The sequence below is a fragment of the Barbus barbus genome (genome assembly GCF_936440315.1).
Source record: "Barbus barbus genome assembly, chromosome: 9".
Taxonomy (NCBI): domain Eukaryota; kingdom Metazoa; phylum Chordata; class Actinopteri; order Cypriniformes; family Cyprinidae; genus Barbus; species Barbus barbus.
The window spans coordinates 1,064,413-1,082,122 of record NC_136737.1 but is presented as its reverse complement, the minus strand read 5'-3'; the positions used below and the strand labels follow the sequence as shown (position 1 = coordinate 1,082,122).

At 38.3% G+C, this 17,710-nt stretch overlaps 1 protein-coding gene across 1 annotated transcript in view; it reads right to left on the bottom strand.

Annotated features, from left to right (window-relative positions):
• Positions 1-17,710, bottom strand: part of LOC306874800 (cadherin EGF LAG seven-pass G-type receptor 2-like) — a gene marked incomplete at its 5' end in the record, with an annotated part of 54,149 nt that overhangs the window by 1,890 nt on the left and 34,549 nt on the right. Inside the window, 25 exons of the mRNA XM_079425050.1 lie at positions 2,334-2,538; positions 2,840-2,989; positions 3,067-3,228; positions 3,299-3,375; positions 3,518-3,645; positions 4,685-4,795; positions 4,873-4,999; positions 5,095-5,177; positions 5,699-5,986; positions 7,384-7,584; positions 8,876-9,002; positions 9,084-9,251; positions 9,611-9,929; positions 10,972-11,155; positions 12,818-13,027; positions 13,101-13,195; positions 14,081-14,182; positions 14,339-14,522; positions 15,477-15,597; positions 15,688-15,829; positions 15,972-16,146; positions 16,241-16,354; positions 16,508-16,681; positions 17,226-17,392; positions 17,474-17,599. Of these exons, the coding sequence (XP_079281176.1) occupies positions 2,334-2,538; positions 2,840-2,989; positions 3,067-3,228; positions 3,299-3,375; positions 3,518-3,645; positions 4,685-4,795; positions 4,873-4,999; positions 5,095-5,177; positions 5,699-5,986; positions 7,384-7,584; positions 8,876-9,002; positions 9,084-9,251; positions 9,611-9,929; positions 10,972-11,155; positions 12,818-13,027; positions 13,101-13,195; positions 14,081-14,182; positions 14,339-14,522; positions 15,477-15,597; positions 15,688-15,829; positions 15,972-16,146; positions 16,241-16,354; positions 16,508-16,681; positions 17,226-17,392; positions 17,474-17,599 (3,940 nt within the window). The remainder of the gene's footprint in view (positions 1-2,333; positions 2,539-2,839; positions 2,990-3,066; positions 3,229-3,298; positions 3,376-3,517; positions 3,646-4,684; positions 4,796-4,872; positions 5,000-5,094; positions 5,178-5,698; positions 5,987-7,383; positions 7,585-8,875; positions 9,003-9,083; positions 9,252-9,610; positions 9,930-10,971; positions 11,156-12,817; positions 13,028-13,100; positions 13,196-14,080; positions 14,183-14,338; positions 14,523-15,476; positions 15,598-15,687; positions 15,830-15,971; positions 16,147-16,240; positions 16,355-16,507; positions 16,682-17,225; positions 17,393-17,473; positions 17,600-17,710) is intronic.

Genomic DNA, 17,710 nt, shown 5'->3' with positions numbered 1-17,710 from the left:
TATATATGAAAATGTAAACTATTATCGCACAGCACTATATATAAAGTTGGACACATAGTATAGTTGGCTATATATGAAAATGTAAACTATTATCGCACAGCACTATATATAAAGTTGGACATATAGTATAGTTGGATATATATGAAAATGTAAACTATTATCGCACAGCACTATATATAAAGTTGGACACATAGTATAGTTGGATATATATGAAAATGTAAACTATTATCGCACAGCACTATATATAAAGTTGGACACATAGTATAGTTGGCTATATATGAAAATGTAAACTATTATCGCACAGCACTATATATAAAGTTGGACACATAGTATAGTTGGCTATATATGAAAATGTAAACTATTATCGCACAGCACTATATATAAAGTTGGACACATAGTATAGTTGGATATATATGAAAATGTAAACTATTATCGCACAGCACTATATATAAAGTTGGACACATAGTATAGTTGGCTATATATGAAAATGTAAACTATTATCGCACAGCACTATATATAAAGTTGGACACATAGTATAGTTGGATATATATGAAAATGTAAACTATTATCGCACAGCACTATATATAAAGTTGGACACATAGTATAGTTGGCTATATATGAAAATGTAAACTATTATCGCACAGCACTATATATAAAGTTGGACACATAGTATAGTTGGCTATATATGAAAATGTAAACTATTATCGCACAGCACTATATATAAAGTTGGACACATAGTATAGTTGGCTATATATGAAAATGTAAACTATTATCGCACAGCACTATATATAAAGTTGGACACATAGTATAGTTGGCTATATATGAAAATGTAAACTATTATCGCACAGCACTATATATAAAGTTGGACACATAGTATAGTTGGATATATATGAAAATGTAAACTATTATCGCACAGCACTATATATAAAGTTGAACACATAGTATAGTTGGATATATATGAAAATGTAAACTATTATCGCACAGCACTATATATAAAGTTGAATACATAGTATAGTTGGCTATATATGAAAATGTAAACTATTATCGCACAGCACTATATATAAAGTTGAATACATAGTATAGTTGGCTATATATGAAAATGTAAACTATTATCGCACAGCACTATATATAAAGTTGAATACATAGTATAGTTGGCTATATATGAAAATGTAAACTATTATCGCACAGCACTATATATAAAGTTGAACACATAGTATAGTTGGCTATATATGAAAATGTAAACTATTATCGCACAGCACTATATATAAAGTTGGACACATAGTATAGTTGGCTATATATGAAAATGTAAACTATTATCGCACAGCACTATATATAAAGTTGGACACATAGTATAGTTGGCTATATATGAAAATGTAAACTATTATCGCACAGCACTATATATAAAGTTGGACACATAGTATAGTTGGCTATATATGAAAATGTAAACTATTATCGCACAGCACTATATATAAAGTTGGACACATAGTATAGTTGGCTATATATGAAAATGTAAACTATTATCGCACAGCACTATATATAAAGTTGGACACATAGTATAGTTGGCTATATATGAAAATGTAAACTATTATCGCACAGCACTATATATAAAGTTGGACACATAGTATAGTTGGCTATATATGAAAATGTAAACTATTATCGCACAGCACTATATATAAAGTTGAACACATAGTATAGTTGGCTATATATGAAAATGCAAACTATTATCGCACAGCACTATATATAAAGTTGGACACATAGTATAGTTGGCTATATATGAAAATGCAAACTATTATCGCACAGCACTATATATAAAGTTGGACACATAGTATAGTTGGCTATATATGAAAATGTAAACTATTATCGCACAGCACTATATATAAAGTTGGACACATAGTATATTTGGATATATATGAAAATGTAAACTATTATCGCACAGCACTATATATAAAGTTGGACACATAGTATAGTTGGCTATATATGAAAATGTAAACTATTATCGCACAGCACTATATATAAAGTTGGATACATAGTATAGTTGGCTATATATGAAAATGTAAACTATTATCGCACAGCACTATATATAAAGTTGGATATATATTTATCTGCATACATACTTGTAAAACAATAAATACTATGTAGCAAATCTCCACTGCTTGAGTTTTATATTTCATCGCAAAATGTAACCATGTTATCACCCAGCTAACCCTAATAAGGCATAAAGATAGTATAATATCCTAAACATTAACATTGATTTTCTAATATAAATTTGACAGTAATGTCACTGATGAATCAGTCAAAGTAAGGGCACCGATCAGTGGACATGAATCACTCACTCAGATTCAGACGAGTCGTGGTCGAGCATTTTTGTCAGTCCGCTCGTGGACGCCCCATTCTGATAATCCTGTCTAGCCCCGCCCCCTCGGCCCTCGCTGGAGGAGGGGCCCCTCGAGGAGGCGGAGTCTCCAGACAGCTGGTTGTGTATGCGATTGATGGCGTTCCTCTCGGCGATGGGCGACAGCTGCTTCTTCTTCAGGATTCCTGCGCGGCACGGTCACACGTTAAAATATAGCACACTTTACCCTGGGCAGCAGCACTTACAGCTAGTCATAGTTATAGTTAGTTATCATTACAGATACAAATAGTTATTATAGGTATTGTTATAATTATCATTATAGTTATTATTGTTATAATAATTAACATTTATAGATATCATTGTAGTTACCAGTGCAATTATTGTTATAGTTATTGGTAAGTTATAATTATTGTTACAGTTATCGGTATAGTTATAGGTATCAGTGTAGTTAACTAAAGAATATTTCATCCATTCGCTCGTTCAGACCTTTGTGCGGCGGTGCGCTGGTGTTTGGTAAACTGTGCAGTAGCAGCAGCAGGTTTTCCGTCCCATGATCCTCTGCTCTGTCCTCGGGTTTGGACAGTGTGTCCACCTTCAGACGCTCATCTGCTGCTCCCGTCTCACCCTCCCAGATATCTGACAGACAGACAGACAGACAGATGTCAGAAACGCTGACAGAAGCGCAGAGTCGCGTGAGCCATGTGATGTCGTACCGTGAGGTTTGATGGGGCCGCTGGTGGCCAGATTCTCCCAGCATTCCTCCTGTGGGAACTCACCCTCGTCTTCCTCGCTGTCGGACGAGTGTGTGGATGCATACGAGCCGCTCTGATCGTCCTCCAGCTCCGAGAGATCGCTGTCAGAGTCTGAGTCGTGATCTACACACAGAGGTTAAAGTCAGCTCACTGTGAGACATACACACACGAGTGTGTGTGTGCGTGTCCTTACCGTCTATCTGCTCTTTGTCTTTGAAGAGTGTGTTGTGTTCACTCAGACTCAGGTGACTACTGTTCAGATCGTCTCCGCTGAAACAAAACAACACTTCATGAGTGCTTCATTAGTTGATTGCGTCTTTTTTAAACTGATCAAACTGGCTCCCAGTCTGCGTGTGTCTGTGTGTGCGTGCGTGTGTGCATGTGTGTGGTGTGTGCGTGTGTGTGTGTGTACCGGAGGCTGAAGGGCATGTAGTTCTGATGTGTTTTGCTGCTCTGGGTTCCGTTCAGAGACACACTGGACTCAGCGAACGGCAGATGATACAGACCTCCGTCCACAAAATTACTGTTACAGATAAACGCCTGACGGACAGATGAAGAGATCGTTACAAGGGAATTATTCATTCAAATAAAACACTAAATGAAAACAGAAGATTGCAAAAAATTAAAACTATAAAAATAATGTATGCATGCATAAATAAACATATACAGTTTTTTTCAGTTACTTTGGTGCATTTCTCGAATCATTCTTAATATTTAAGTATGTGCATTTCTCAAAACAATTCACACAAACAGCAATGGATTTCCTGCAAAAGCCTGTAATTTACTCAATCTTTAGTTCATCTCTCATCATAAGTGTTTATGTCAATGAACAAATCAGTGTCATCACTGTTCACAAACAAGACAAACAAGTCAAAATGCTTATTTGTGTTGTCAATATAACAGTGCTCTCTGTTAGTGTTACCTGATGTAAACTATAGCAACAGTTTGATGACAGTTACTGTACTGAACTGCAGAAGACTGCACTTCTTATGTATGCCATATATCCATTTCAGAAATACAAATCTACACATTACTGTACGTGCGATATTGACTGAAAGAGACTGGATAGGATTCACAGCTACACGTTTACTAGTGGTCTGACCAAAAAAACACACATTACAACATCATTGTGATCTAGAAAAAAAAGAAATATGGGCACAAAGGTGAAAATACAAAATTGGAAAGGCAAACACAGGCAGAGCTTTTTTTGTTTTATTCTGTAAACTAGTTAGAATTTTCAAGTGGTCTCTTCATTTTTCCAGAGCTTTGTGTAGTTTTGTATTTTCAGATAGTGTTTACAAACTCAATGTAGCATCACAAATAAAACTAATGGTAAGTTGTTATCTTGAGTTTTCGCACACCGAGTCAGAAATTTTTGCATGTTATAAAACTAAATACGACCTCACGTTGTGTCAATCACACCATCTACAAAACTTTCGTCTGTCATCAAAACATTTGTATCAGGTTCAATTTTCTGCGTTTTGGCATCCGTAGCAAGCATTTTGATAGGAAAGGATGACGAATGCATATGAAAATTTCAGACTGTGTGTGCAAGAACCTTAACAGTCTGTAGACTCACGGATGGTTTGGATTTGATCATGTGATCGGGCCGTTTCTTGCCGCAGCAGTAGCGCATGGCGTCTCTTGCTTCTTTATTAAACACCACGCGGAAGAAGAAAATAAACGGCCCCTGAAACACAAACACACACGTGATCATCATCGCTAGGGTCAGGTGTTCTGAGGGACTCTTTGATGAGCTCGTGGTACCTGAGCGCAGCAGAATCCGGCGAACAGATAGTGGAAGAGAATCATGTCGCTGTTGACCGACAGCAACGCCAAAAGACAGGTTACCGTCACCAGCAGCAACACGGCACACGCTGTCCTCAGACCCGCCCTGCACACACACACACACACACACACACACACAGACGCTGTAACAAACACACTACACACACAGACGCTTCAGGATTGAGTGTGAACGAGACTCACGCCGGCACGTCTCTCTTCTCACAGCTCTTCCGCTGGAGCGAACACGAGGCTCTCGATGCCATGATGTACAGGAACACGTTCATCTGAGAGAGAAACAGACACGCTTTCATACTCACTACATACTAGGGCTGAAACGATTAGTCGTCAAAAAACTGTCAGCAAATATTTTTGTTGTCAAACAGTCTTTTGAGCTGATTTGAACTAATGCCTGCAGTAACACCATCAGTATCTCAAAGCTTCACAGGCTTTTAACACTTTCTGGATCCACATCTCACTCGGTAACATTAGTCAGTTTTCATTTATATGCGGTTCATGTTGACGATCGCATTATTTTTCATATGCTTATATTAGATCGCTGGTTTCTGCGTCTTCCTGGTCTGTGTTTTTGATCGAGTGATTCTAGACTCATTCAGGAGATGTGTGATAGCGCCCCCTAGCGTATAACAGCAAGAACACAGAAAACTGGAACATTTTGTGTTTGGCGGGGATGCATTGTCTCATGAATAATGTCAAGTTTTTGTGTTTGGCGGGGAAAGAGTTAAACGCATCATCACAGTCTTGTGAAAGGGGTCTATAGTTTGTGCAAACAGAGGCAAACACTCACCGACACCACGAACGCCACGGGACCCGCCAAACTCCAGATGAGGGTGTCGTAGAGCGAGAGCCAGCAGAAGTCCGGGTTCCCGTAGCCCTCGGGGTCCAGTCCCACCGCCAGACCCGTGACGAAGGCCGGCACGCCCCAGCCAATCAGGTAGTAGAAGCGCATGGGGCCGTAGTTGATGTCGCGCAGCTCGCTGAGCATGCGGTAAACATGCAGCCCCTCCAGGAAGAGCCAGGAGAAGACGCAGAGCCACAGGAAGTGCAGCAGGATGGCCATCACCGTACACAGGAACTGCAGGGAGACAGACGGACACAACAAGCATTCAATAATCACCTCGCTCACTGATATCAGAAACACCGCTCCGCCTTTGCTCCCGGCTGAAGTATTAGCACTATGTTTAGAAATATCACAGAAGTTCTGTTCAGAACATATATGGAGCACAAAACCAGTCATAAGGCTCAATTTTTCAAAATCATCTTTCCATTGATGTATGGTTTGTTATTAGGGCTGGGTATTGTGACCAATTCTGCGAATCGATTCGATTCTTATTTTTATGGTTTCGATTCGATATCGATTAGCTATCAATATTTCATTTAAAATGTTAGTTTTGCAGACATGGGATCCATATTTTGATATAAATGCTGGTAACTGAAACTCTCCTACTTAAGTTTATTACTGAAATACACATCTACATTAATAATAGGGTGCACACAGTTGTTTGTTTTAGTGGAGCAATTCGAAAGATGGTGACACCTTCAGGACGAGAGGTGAATATTCATATCCTCTTACGTGAAGCACGCGCATTAAGAATCGATCGGGGATTTCCCGAATCGATATCGTTGTGTTAAACTGAAGAACGATTAAAATCGGAGAATCAATATTTTTTACCCAGCCCTATTTGTTATGCTAGGACAATATTTGTGAAGGATAAAAATAACAGTATGTATTCGATATTTTATCTACAGATCACTGCATTTCTTACAGATTACTGCTCATTCGAAACTGGATACAGATGAAGAAGCACTTTAAGGGCACATAGTATGGCAAGGCATTTCGACTTTTATTCCTTCTCAGGATATGAATTCTTGATATCAACAATACAATTTTTGCTAGTTAAAACGTTAATTCTTGATATCAGGAATTATATTTCTACTAGTAACAATGTTCATTCTTGATATCAACAATTTTATTCTTGATATCAAATATTTAATTATTGATATCAAGAATTAAATTGTTGATATCAGAAATTAACATTGTCACTAGTGACAATTAAATTGTTGATATCAAGAATTAATATCCTGAGAAGCAATAAAAGTCGAAACGGCTTGCCATACACAAGGGCTCTTCTTCGTGAGGATTTGAGTATGCGGTTAAAAACTAGCCTAGAGCGCCATCTACTGTTAAAAACTAAGCTCAGAATCGATTCTAGAGAGGATCGCAATGCATTCCAATAATCTCAAATCAATGCAGAGTCGATTCGTGGCTCGATTCTATCATCGCAGCCCTAATCATAACCTTCACATTCTTTCTGATTTGAGAGATCCATCTATATCAAGCTAGCTAAATATGTTCAACATGTAAATCCTTGGTTGTTGGCATGAATTGTGCTTGTGATGGAGCGGTAGTGGAACGAGTGAAAACCACGACGCTCCAACTTTCTAAAAATCCAGAAAGGAAGTGGGCGTTACCGGGTTATCGGCCTGATTGATGCCCAGGATGAAGACGAGGTGCGCGATGAAGAGGGCGGCCGCACCGTTGTTGACGATGCTGGTCTTGTTGCTGCTCGCCGCCCGCAGACAGGTGAGGAAGACGATGGTGAGGAAGAGGAAGCCTAGCGTCACACCCACTGAACTCCATGTGATCAGCTTCACCGGCAGGATCTCTCCATTCTGAAGCAGAAACACGCGTTTATAAAACGGATAGTTCCGGTCCTTGATTCTGATTGGTTGAGCCATCTTCGAAGCTGTTGTAAATTACTCTACAAACACACACCTCTTTGTTCCTGTGTGTTGCTCAGAAAACACTTTGTTGCAAGGAACTACATTGTTTGGCGAAATAATGTTTTTATTTAAAATCATTACATTTCATTTGCTTTGTTTTAGTTTGTGAAATCTTGCTATATATAATAAGCCCCGTGAAGCCATGGGGGGTTATAACGCCCCTTAGCTCTTATAAATTCACTGTAAACCACGGCTTCTTGCTTTATTTAAGCAAAACGTATTCTTCGGCGCGCCACCTTTAGAGGCTAAAGCCGCCTGTAGGGGTTCGGCTGGGGATCCAAATCAGGATCAAGATCTTTTCAGCCTCAGACAGACTGTTTGCTGCGTATTAACACTAAAATAATGATGTGATTTCTCTGATCTGACTGAATGACTTTACACAAGCATTTATGTCGGGAAACTAAGCGTCTTTTCCGTCAAACTGCTCCCATGTCCGGTGGTTCTGGGCTGGAAATACGTGGTTCTTCACCACTAGGGGTGTTTACGGTACACGTGTTCGTACTGAACATTTTCGTACAGCAACTTTCACTTTTATACTGTTATTTTTGATAAGAAGCAAAGTCTTATCTTTCAAATTCAATCCATTTTTATCAGGAAATTCAAACAATAATCGCTGTATAAACACCTCAGTTCAAACAGCAGCGGGATCATCCTTCCTCTTTACTACTAGTTTTAACATGAAATAAACATGAATGAACATCTGACGCCTCACGTAATCGCTCAATCAGCGTTAGAAAGACATCAATAAAACAGCTTGTAAACATAACATCACGTAGCATTTCATTTACCTCAGGCAAGTCATCAGTGTCCACAGCTAGAGAAATTATGTGTTAATTATTCAGTGAATGTTTAAATAAACCTGTTATTAAACCAGTCATGACAGCCACTGTGTAAATCAATATACAGTATTTTTTCCTCCTGCTGTACCGAAACCATACCGAACCGTGACGTCAAAGCCGAGGTACGTCCCGAACCATCATGTTTGTGTACCGCTACACCCCTAGTTCAGATTTTCTGGGTGGTTGCTAGAGCATTGCTATGTGGTTAAAAATTCACTAGAGCATTTTCAGTGGTTGCTAGGTAGTTGGTGGGATGTTGCTAGGACGTATAAAGTATACTGTCCCAAGAGATCAACCCTATGCAATTAACTTCTGATCAGGTTAGTGTTGGGTTAGGTCACCTCTCGGCGTGAGATGTCCATGAGCACAGCGAAGCTGGTCATGTGGTAACACTGGCAGCTGATGTGTGTGCTGTTCCTGAAGACCACCTCACAACCCTTAGAAGACCAGCCTCCCGGACCGCCAGGGCTGCACACACAACACAACACAAGCTCACTCACAAACACCTGCTCATATCTACACTACACACACGTATGAGTCTGTACTCACACTATGGAGTGGTTCCAGAACACACAGATGGGTTTAGAGCGCTCCTCGGTGGCCACTAGGCGGAACTGCACTGTGATGGGTTTATCCAGCGTGTGCTGCAGCAGCTCCTCGTTATCATGAACCGTTATACTGACCACAGGAGTGTTGATGACCGGACGCTTGGGAACCCTGAACACACACACAGAGTTAGATCAATCAGTGACTCTGTGAATGTCTGGTCTGGTGTAGCCTAGCCTGATCTGGTCTAGCCTAGTCTGGTCTGGTCTAGCCTGGCCTGTCTGGTGTAGCCTAATCTGGTCTGGTCTGGTCTAGCCTAGCCTAGTCTGGTTTGGTCTAGCCTGGCCTGTCTGGTCTAGTCTGGTGTAGCCTAATCTGGTCTGGTCTGGTCTAGCCTAGTCTAGTTTGGTCTAGTCTAGTCTGGTGTAGCCTAATCTGGTCTGGTCTAGTTTAGTCTAGTCTGATCTAGTCTAGTTTGGTCTAGCCTAGTCTGGACTAGTCAAGTCTAGTCTGGTCTGGTCTGGTCTCACCTGAGGCTTCTCTTGTCAGTGTCGTATCGCTCTGGCAGCAGCGCCGCTAGGCTGTGGAAGATGATGACGCTGGCGATGGCGTCCTGTTCGTGCTCGTCCGGGTGTCGTTTCTTCCGATTGGCCGTGTGGTTTCTTCCGGACTCTGCGACTGGCTCACTGTGTTGCTGCTGACCTTTGCCCTCGGGGGCAGGGATGAAGACCGAGTCAGGAAGAGTGACGGCCGTCTCCAGATCAAGTGGGCGCGGCCCGCGAAGGGACTCGTAACGCGGCAGTTTAGCACCGGCAAAATTCATCTTCTCCAAACGATCAATGGAGATGACTAGAATAATACAGATTTAAAATATATTTGTAAACCAAAATAAAACAACTAACACAAAGCAACTAACAATTAAAATGATACTTCTTTGTAGCTAACTTCAGTAGTTTATAGATTTATCATGTTGTTTTGTGTAGACAAATGTAAAAGTTCAAATAAAATATACAAATACTAAAAAAATGTACAAATACTCAAAGATCTTTAATAAATAAAAACTAACATAAAAAATATATATAAACAACTTACATTTAAATTATAATTGAAATAAAATATTACATAAAGATTATATAATTTAAAACATTTTCCAGCAGATTTTGCCAGATTTACAAAACTACATAAATAATTAAAAAATAAAAAGATTATAAAACTAACCCGCATTTAAGTATATTTATTTAATATTTAAAATTAAAATTAAATTAAATTAAAAGATCATATATTTTAACATTTTCCAACAGATTTTTTTTTTTTGCCATCTAAAACTCAAAGGTCTTACTTTACTAAATAATTAAATAATGAGCTCCTCATTAAATTATAATTTAACTGAAAACATTTTAACTCGACAATTTTCCAGCATATTTTGCCAATCCGAAACTCAAAGGTTTTACTGGATTAACTTTCTTTATAACTTGTTGGATTTTATTTAATTAACTTTTATTTCGTCAACTGAGATCACAATAAAGTATTAGAATTATTATCAATCGTTATTAATAACGTTAATAATGACTATTATTATTATAATAAATTATAATACATTTTGAAGAGAGAAAAATAAGACCATAAAACAAAAACTAAACGGAAATGTAAATGTGTGGGGGGGGGGTGTATCGTACATAAAATGTCACTACTACCTTAACAGATTTGAATGAAATGGTGTGATGTGATAAATCACATGCGTCACTATCACTGACCAAAGAGGTTGTGGGCGTGGCCTGTAGATCTTTGGCCAATCAGAAACACTCTTGGCATGTCAATCATTTTGTTCGTCCATTTTTGTAAGGATGGAGGATGTGTGCATATAAATCAGTGAAGGAGTGAAACAACAGACCGATGTTGGGCGTGACGATGGTGAAGGGGCTCAGGTAGGTCTTCCTCATGTTTTGCGCGAGCGTATTCGTATACTCCTCGAACTGTCGCAGCAGTGTGGCCGTGCCGCCCTCCGTCTGCTGGATGAGCTCCCAGTGTCCACGCATTTCTGCCGACAGTATAGCGCTGCCCACGAGCATCAGGTGCTGCCACAGCAAACAATCACAAAGAAAGAAATTGGGAACTACTTTTAGCTCGTAACTACTTCGTTACTTTTAAAAATGCATCTAGTATTCCTAATAAAAATAAATTATTTTATGTGAATTTGGTGTGAATGTTTAAATAAAATCTACAAATATTCTTGATTTTTAAAGTGGATTTACAGTTTAAATGATCAATATTTTAAATGATTACAGGTTATAAATGATAATTTACGCTAGCACTGTCAAACGATTAATCGCGAATAGTTTTTTAAGAAAACAAGCAGTTAGTAAATAAATAGAATGCAAGTCTAAAAGGGGCAATTTTTTAAAGAATAGAATTAGAATTAATTGATTAATAGAATTTAATTTAAATCATAATACATGGTTATAATTAGTAATTATATTGTTTACTAAAATTAGTCAGATGTCTAAATGCTGCATATGAGAAAACTTTTTACAAAGCTAAAAACAGTTAGTTGCATCACTACTTTTAGTACGTAACTACTTAAAAATCGTTACTTTTACAATGCAAAATAGAATTCCTAATAAAATTAACTTACCTAATAAAAAAGTAATAAATTAAAAATGTTTAATACTAAATATAGTTCAAGTCTATTGCATTTCGTTGCCTTGTACCTACATGTGCAATGACAATAAATGGAATCCAATCCAATATTTACTGATATATCGCTCGAGACTTACCGATATAACAATTCTAATTAAACTTATTTGGAGTGCTACTTGTGCGCAATGCACATTTCTTAATATTAAGACTAAAATGTGCTTTCACTATTGACGAGGATTGTATGATCTTTAAATAATACCGGTCTTTAAATGCAAGATATTAAAAAGTGTACCTGAAGAATACTTGAAATAGTTCCACTTTAGCACAATCAAGTATACTTAAGTGTATCTTTAGTTGTACTTCAGCATAATTAAAGTGCATTAATTACAAAATTAGTTGTTCCAATTTAGCAGACGTTAAGTAAACCAGTTTAGGATATTTTACAGGGTATTTTTATTAAGCATATAAATATGTAAATGTGTTTGTAGTAAACTTAGCATAAAAGTATTTCAAATAGATTTTAGTATATTTATTTTTCACCAGGGTACGTACATATTATGCGTTAATTTGTGCGTTATTTAAATGAGGAAACTGAACAAATTTATAAATAACACATTTAATAATGCGCTGAACAATTTAGAAATAATGCATTATAATGGACTTTTTATTGCTACATATGAGAGAAAAATTGACAAAGCTTAAAATGTTAGTCACATTACTACTTTTAGTTGGTAACGCTTCGTAATTTGTTACTTTTAAAATGTGAACTACTATTCCTAATAAAAATAACTGATGACCGATAATGCGTTATTTTTTGAGTTAATAAATATAAGAAATACTGATTTTCAAGTGGAGTATTTAATTAATTTACATAATCCACGGTTAAACACAGTTTTAACACTAACATCTGTAACTATTCGTTACTTTTAAAATGTGAACTAGTACTCCTAATAAAAATAACTGATGACAGATAATGCGTTATTTTTGGCGTTATTTAAATTATGAGGTAACTGAAATATGCATGCATTTTACACACACAAAAAATAAATTGCGCAATGTATTTATCGTAGCATGTTAGCGCTGCAGCTATGCGCGCGTACCTCGTTAAACAAGACGTCCTGCGTGGCGGTGAGGTTGAAGCCCTGCTGGCTGCTCTCGTGCTGCAGTATGGCGCGCGTCAGGTGATACGCGCTCTTCACGTCGCTGCCGTAGAACTGTCTCGCGTTCTTCGTTGCGTTACACAGCAGCGCCGCCGTCTGCTGGACGTTACTGGAATCCATCAGAGATGCGTTACGCGCCAAACGCTCCGCCTGCAGACATGAAAACAGACGTGAGGATGCGCGGATCACGCAGTATCGCGAGAGGTTTGCGTGAGATTCTCACCAGTGTCTTGAGTTTACTGAAGCTCACAGACGTGCAATTGAAGAGGTTCGGCGACAGCCAGCCCTTGTGCTCGTCGCAGTGACGGATCGCAGTTCCTGCGCACAAATACTATGCAATTAAAATATTAAGTAAATGTAAAACTTGATCAAAAAAAAAAAAAGGAAGTTCCTGCTCACAAACATAACTCTATTAATATAGTACGTACAAAATTGCAAAATTATCTAAATAGCATAAAAAAACTAATACCTTTTTGTAGATAGGTTTATTGTTTTGTGTAGATCTACAATTTTTTTTACTTAATTTTCAAGAGTTTTCTAGCAGATATTGCTAAAATGATACTCAGAACTCTTGCTGGACAAGATTTTTAAAGATATTTTTAACAAAGTAAATGACAATTTTGAATAAAATGGAAAAAATAAAAAAATGTTTTTGTAGCTAGAGTACAGTACTGTTTTGTACTTTTAATGTTTCATGTAGATCAAGTGTAAAGCTTCTAGAAATACTGTACTAAATATATAAGAAATACTGATATTTCTTGATTTTCAAGTGGATTATTTAATCCGTTTACATAATCCACCATTAAACACAGTAACTCATATCCGATAGATTAAATCACGTACGAAGATCTAAAATGCTAATATGTAATTGTAAGTGCATCTATCTTCGGTTACACTTTATTTGAAGGTGTCCTTGTTACAGTGTAATTATACATTTAAGTACTGAGTAATATTAATTAACTACATGTACTTACTATATGGTTATGGTTTGGTTTAGGGTTACTTGCATGTAATTATGCATAATTTTTTGATGTTATAATAGTAAGTACACGAATCTGTAACAAGGTCACCATAAAATAAAGTGTTACCCTATCTATTTACCATGGTAAAGTCACACAGCACATTTAATCTGATAAAATGACCATTTTTAATGTAATAATGATGTTAAAATAACATTGTGAGTGTGAAATGTTTGTTTGGTACCCATGGATCCTGTTGGACACGAGACGGCCGCCGGTAAACCGAACTTGGTCCGTGGCCACCAGATTCCTGCTTCAATGGCCTGCGGACAGCTGTTGTAGATCACTGAACACACACACACACACACACACACACACACACACACACACACACACACACACACACACACACACACACACACCACACACACACACACACGTGTTACAGAGGGGTCATGGGACACACATGACAGCATGATGAGCGTATGTTTGAGAGTCTGACCTTCACAGCCGCTGGACGAGACCTCAGCGAAGGGGTTATCACAGCGGTCACACTGCCGCCCGATGACGCCCGGCTTACACGGACACTGACCGCTGTCCCGGTCACAGGCGCGCGAGAACGAGCCCACGGCATAGCAGTCACACAGCAGACACGCCGCGCTCGCCGCCGGCCGGAAGTGATTGTCCTGACCACAGAAACAAGATCAATGTCCAACTGCAGTCTGGTGGGATTTGAGTAACGTGATGACAATTTTTTCTGCTCTTTTTTTTGGGGGGGTGGGGGGGCTGGATGACTTTTGGACTTGCTAGCATTAAAATATAAATATTTAATAATATAATAAAAATAACAAATTATAAAATATTCTAAACAATATAATAAAAACTAATAATAATAACATTATACAAGTTAAAAAAAGTCGTTAAAAATATTTTTTAAAAAGAAACAATATAATGTTTTTTATAACTTAAATCATATCAAAATTAAACCTATTTTAAGTTTAAAATGTACTAAAACAATATAAAATATATATAATAAAAGAATTAAACTTTTTGTTATGCTGTTAAATTTTGTTTAATAATATAAAAGTATGTTTTTATAATTTATTAAATAATATTAAAATAAAAATAGAAAAATATTTTTTAAAGAAATACAAAATTAAAATAGAGTAATAAAAAGTAAATACTAAAAAAAAACCAATATAATATAAATGTAACAATTTATTAAACAATATAAAATTTTTACGATTTAACGGTACATTATTATAATTTTATACTGTTTAATAAATTGTATAATGTATTTTTATAGAAAAATTCTATGTAAAGTCGGCAACATCAAAGCTCCAAAAATATAAAAGATGTATTTAAAAACTTTCGCATAGCGTGTGACGTTTCGAGCACGCAGGTTGTTCATCAGACGTTTTCTTAAATTTAATTGTATATTGTTTATAATAATATAATGAAATATTATACAATTTATTAAACATAAAAGTAAAACATAAATATAAATAGTTTATTAAATAATATCTCATCCAAATATTATTATTACAATTTAATATAAAACTCAAATTATAATTGATTGAATAAACATTTTCAAACCTAAAAACAGTAACTAAAGACACAGTGATGGAGTTTGATCATACCTTGCAGCGACACGCGCCGCTGGTCTTGTTACAGTCGGCGTCGAATCCTTTAGCCGTGTCACAGTTACACGGACCACATGACTTATCCCCCCACCATCCACGGGGACACGGCAGATCCGTCCTGAACACACACACACACACACACACTCATGTTAGCACACACGTCATCACAGCGTCCTGAATCTCTGCGCGCATCAGGAAATTCTCGTACTTTTTCTCGCAGTACTGGCCGAAGTAGCTGCTGGGACAGGTACACGTGTATCCGTGGGCGGAGCTTGACTTCCTGCTGCATGCTGATTGGTGCTCGCAGGGGTTCAGAGCGCAGGCGTCGCTACAGTTGTTGCCGTAGTAACCTGTTGTCATATGTTAACAATACAAAAACACACCAAAATGCTAAATAAATATTTAAATTAAATAAATAATATAACTAACTACAATTTAAATCAAAACAGAAAACATAAAAACAAAAATGAATCACAGAAGAGAATAACTGACCGCTGTGGCATCTGCAGGAATGTGTGTCCCAGTCGTCGCTGCAGTCGCTGTGAGCCGGACACGGGTTCGAGCCGCAGGGGTTCGGCAGACTGCAGCCCGACTCCACGTTCACCACATCAGCCTGATGCATGCTGGGAAACACGGGAGCTGAGGCGGAGCCACCCAGACGCAAACCCTGCGGACAATCACATGTGACTGTAATGATCATGTGTGTGTGTGTGTGAGAGAGTGTGTGTGTGTGTGTGTGCATGTGTGTGTGAGATGATCACCTGAACACATCCTCTGAATCCACTGATGACTTTATTCCTGCCGTCTTTGATTCCGCCGACACTCACAGTCTTCAGTTTAACACCCTTCAGCTTAGAGTCCAGATCCATAGAAGACTACACACACACACACACACACACACACACACACGTTACATCTACGTTAAATAGGTAAATAAATTCAAATTAAAAAACATTTGAATTGTATTAAACTACAAAATAATGACTGTAATAATATTTTAAGATGAGGTCAGCTGTATTATGTCTGACCGTGTACAGGCCGTGGTCGAGGCTCAGTGCCGCCGTTATGCCGCCCGTCGATGGGCCTCGGAGCTCCAGCAATAGGTGATGCCATTGGCCGTCACTCACTGTGACATCATCAACACGAGACACGGTGGAGTCCTCGCCGCGCTGGACCGACGTCAACACATAACCCTCCCTCAGCTGACACACACACACACACACACTCTCTGTGATGTCCATTCATCAAAACACTGATGACACTATCACGCACTACACAAACACCTGTCCAGTCAAACATGCTCTACGATGAATCATACACATGACAGTATAGTAGATTCATATAAAATATTATATGCAGCAAGTATCAACTTATCAATGTCCCACTCCAAATTTCAATAGGAAATACATATACATAGAACAAAAACAATTGTGTTTTTCAAATCTAATAACAAAAACTGCCTGTTAAACCCAGGTTTACTGTGTGTAAGGTGTCATATCACACACAGCCAGCAGGTGGAGCTGCAGACACATACAAAAATCAGTCAGTGCACCTGCTGCTGAAGCTGCTCAACTGTGTTTTATATCTGTGTGTTTTATATCTGTGTGTGTGTGTGTACCTAACTAACCATATTTTGGTGGCGTATTTGTATCCAGAAACATAGTTAAAGCTGACGAAGCCTCCGTTTAGCGGCGTCATCATTTGTAAAATATGTGTAGATATGTGTTTTGTGTGTTTTAAGTGCACCTGTATGGTGAGGTTATGCTGTTGCGCTGAACTGATTTGAATCAGCGTCGCTGTCGGCTGTCGCGTGCGGAACATGAACTCCAGGTGCCACGGAAGCGTTACCATGGCAGCCAGATCCCGCCATGACAACAGGCCGTTACCATGGAAACGCAGCGGATTGGGCATCACTGCGGACAGACGAATAGACAGGTGATGCTAATGACCGATCCCCCACTAACGGACGCGTGGCTCACGTGGCGCTCGCTCACCTTTCTCGCAGTTCCGTCCTCCGAATCCCAGCAGACAGTCGCATCGGAACGAACCCCACAGATCGACGCAGCTGCCGCCATTCAGACATGGGTTAGTGCTGCAGAAATTACGCTTCGCAGAGCATCCTGAGAAAACACATTGTACACTCGTTACGGGATAACATTATCATTGACGATTTTTTTTTTATAGAACTTTTTACAATACAGATTGTGTCAAAGCAGCTTTACAGTATTAAA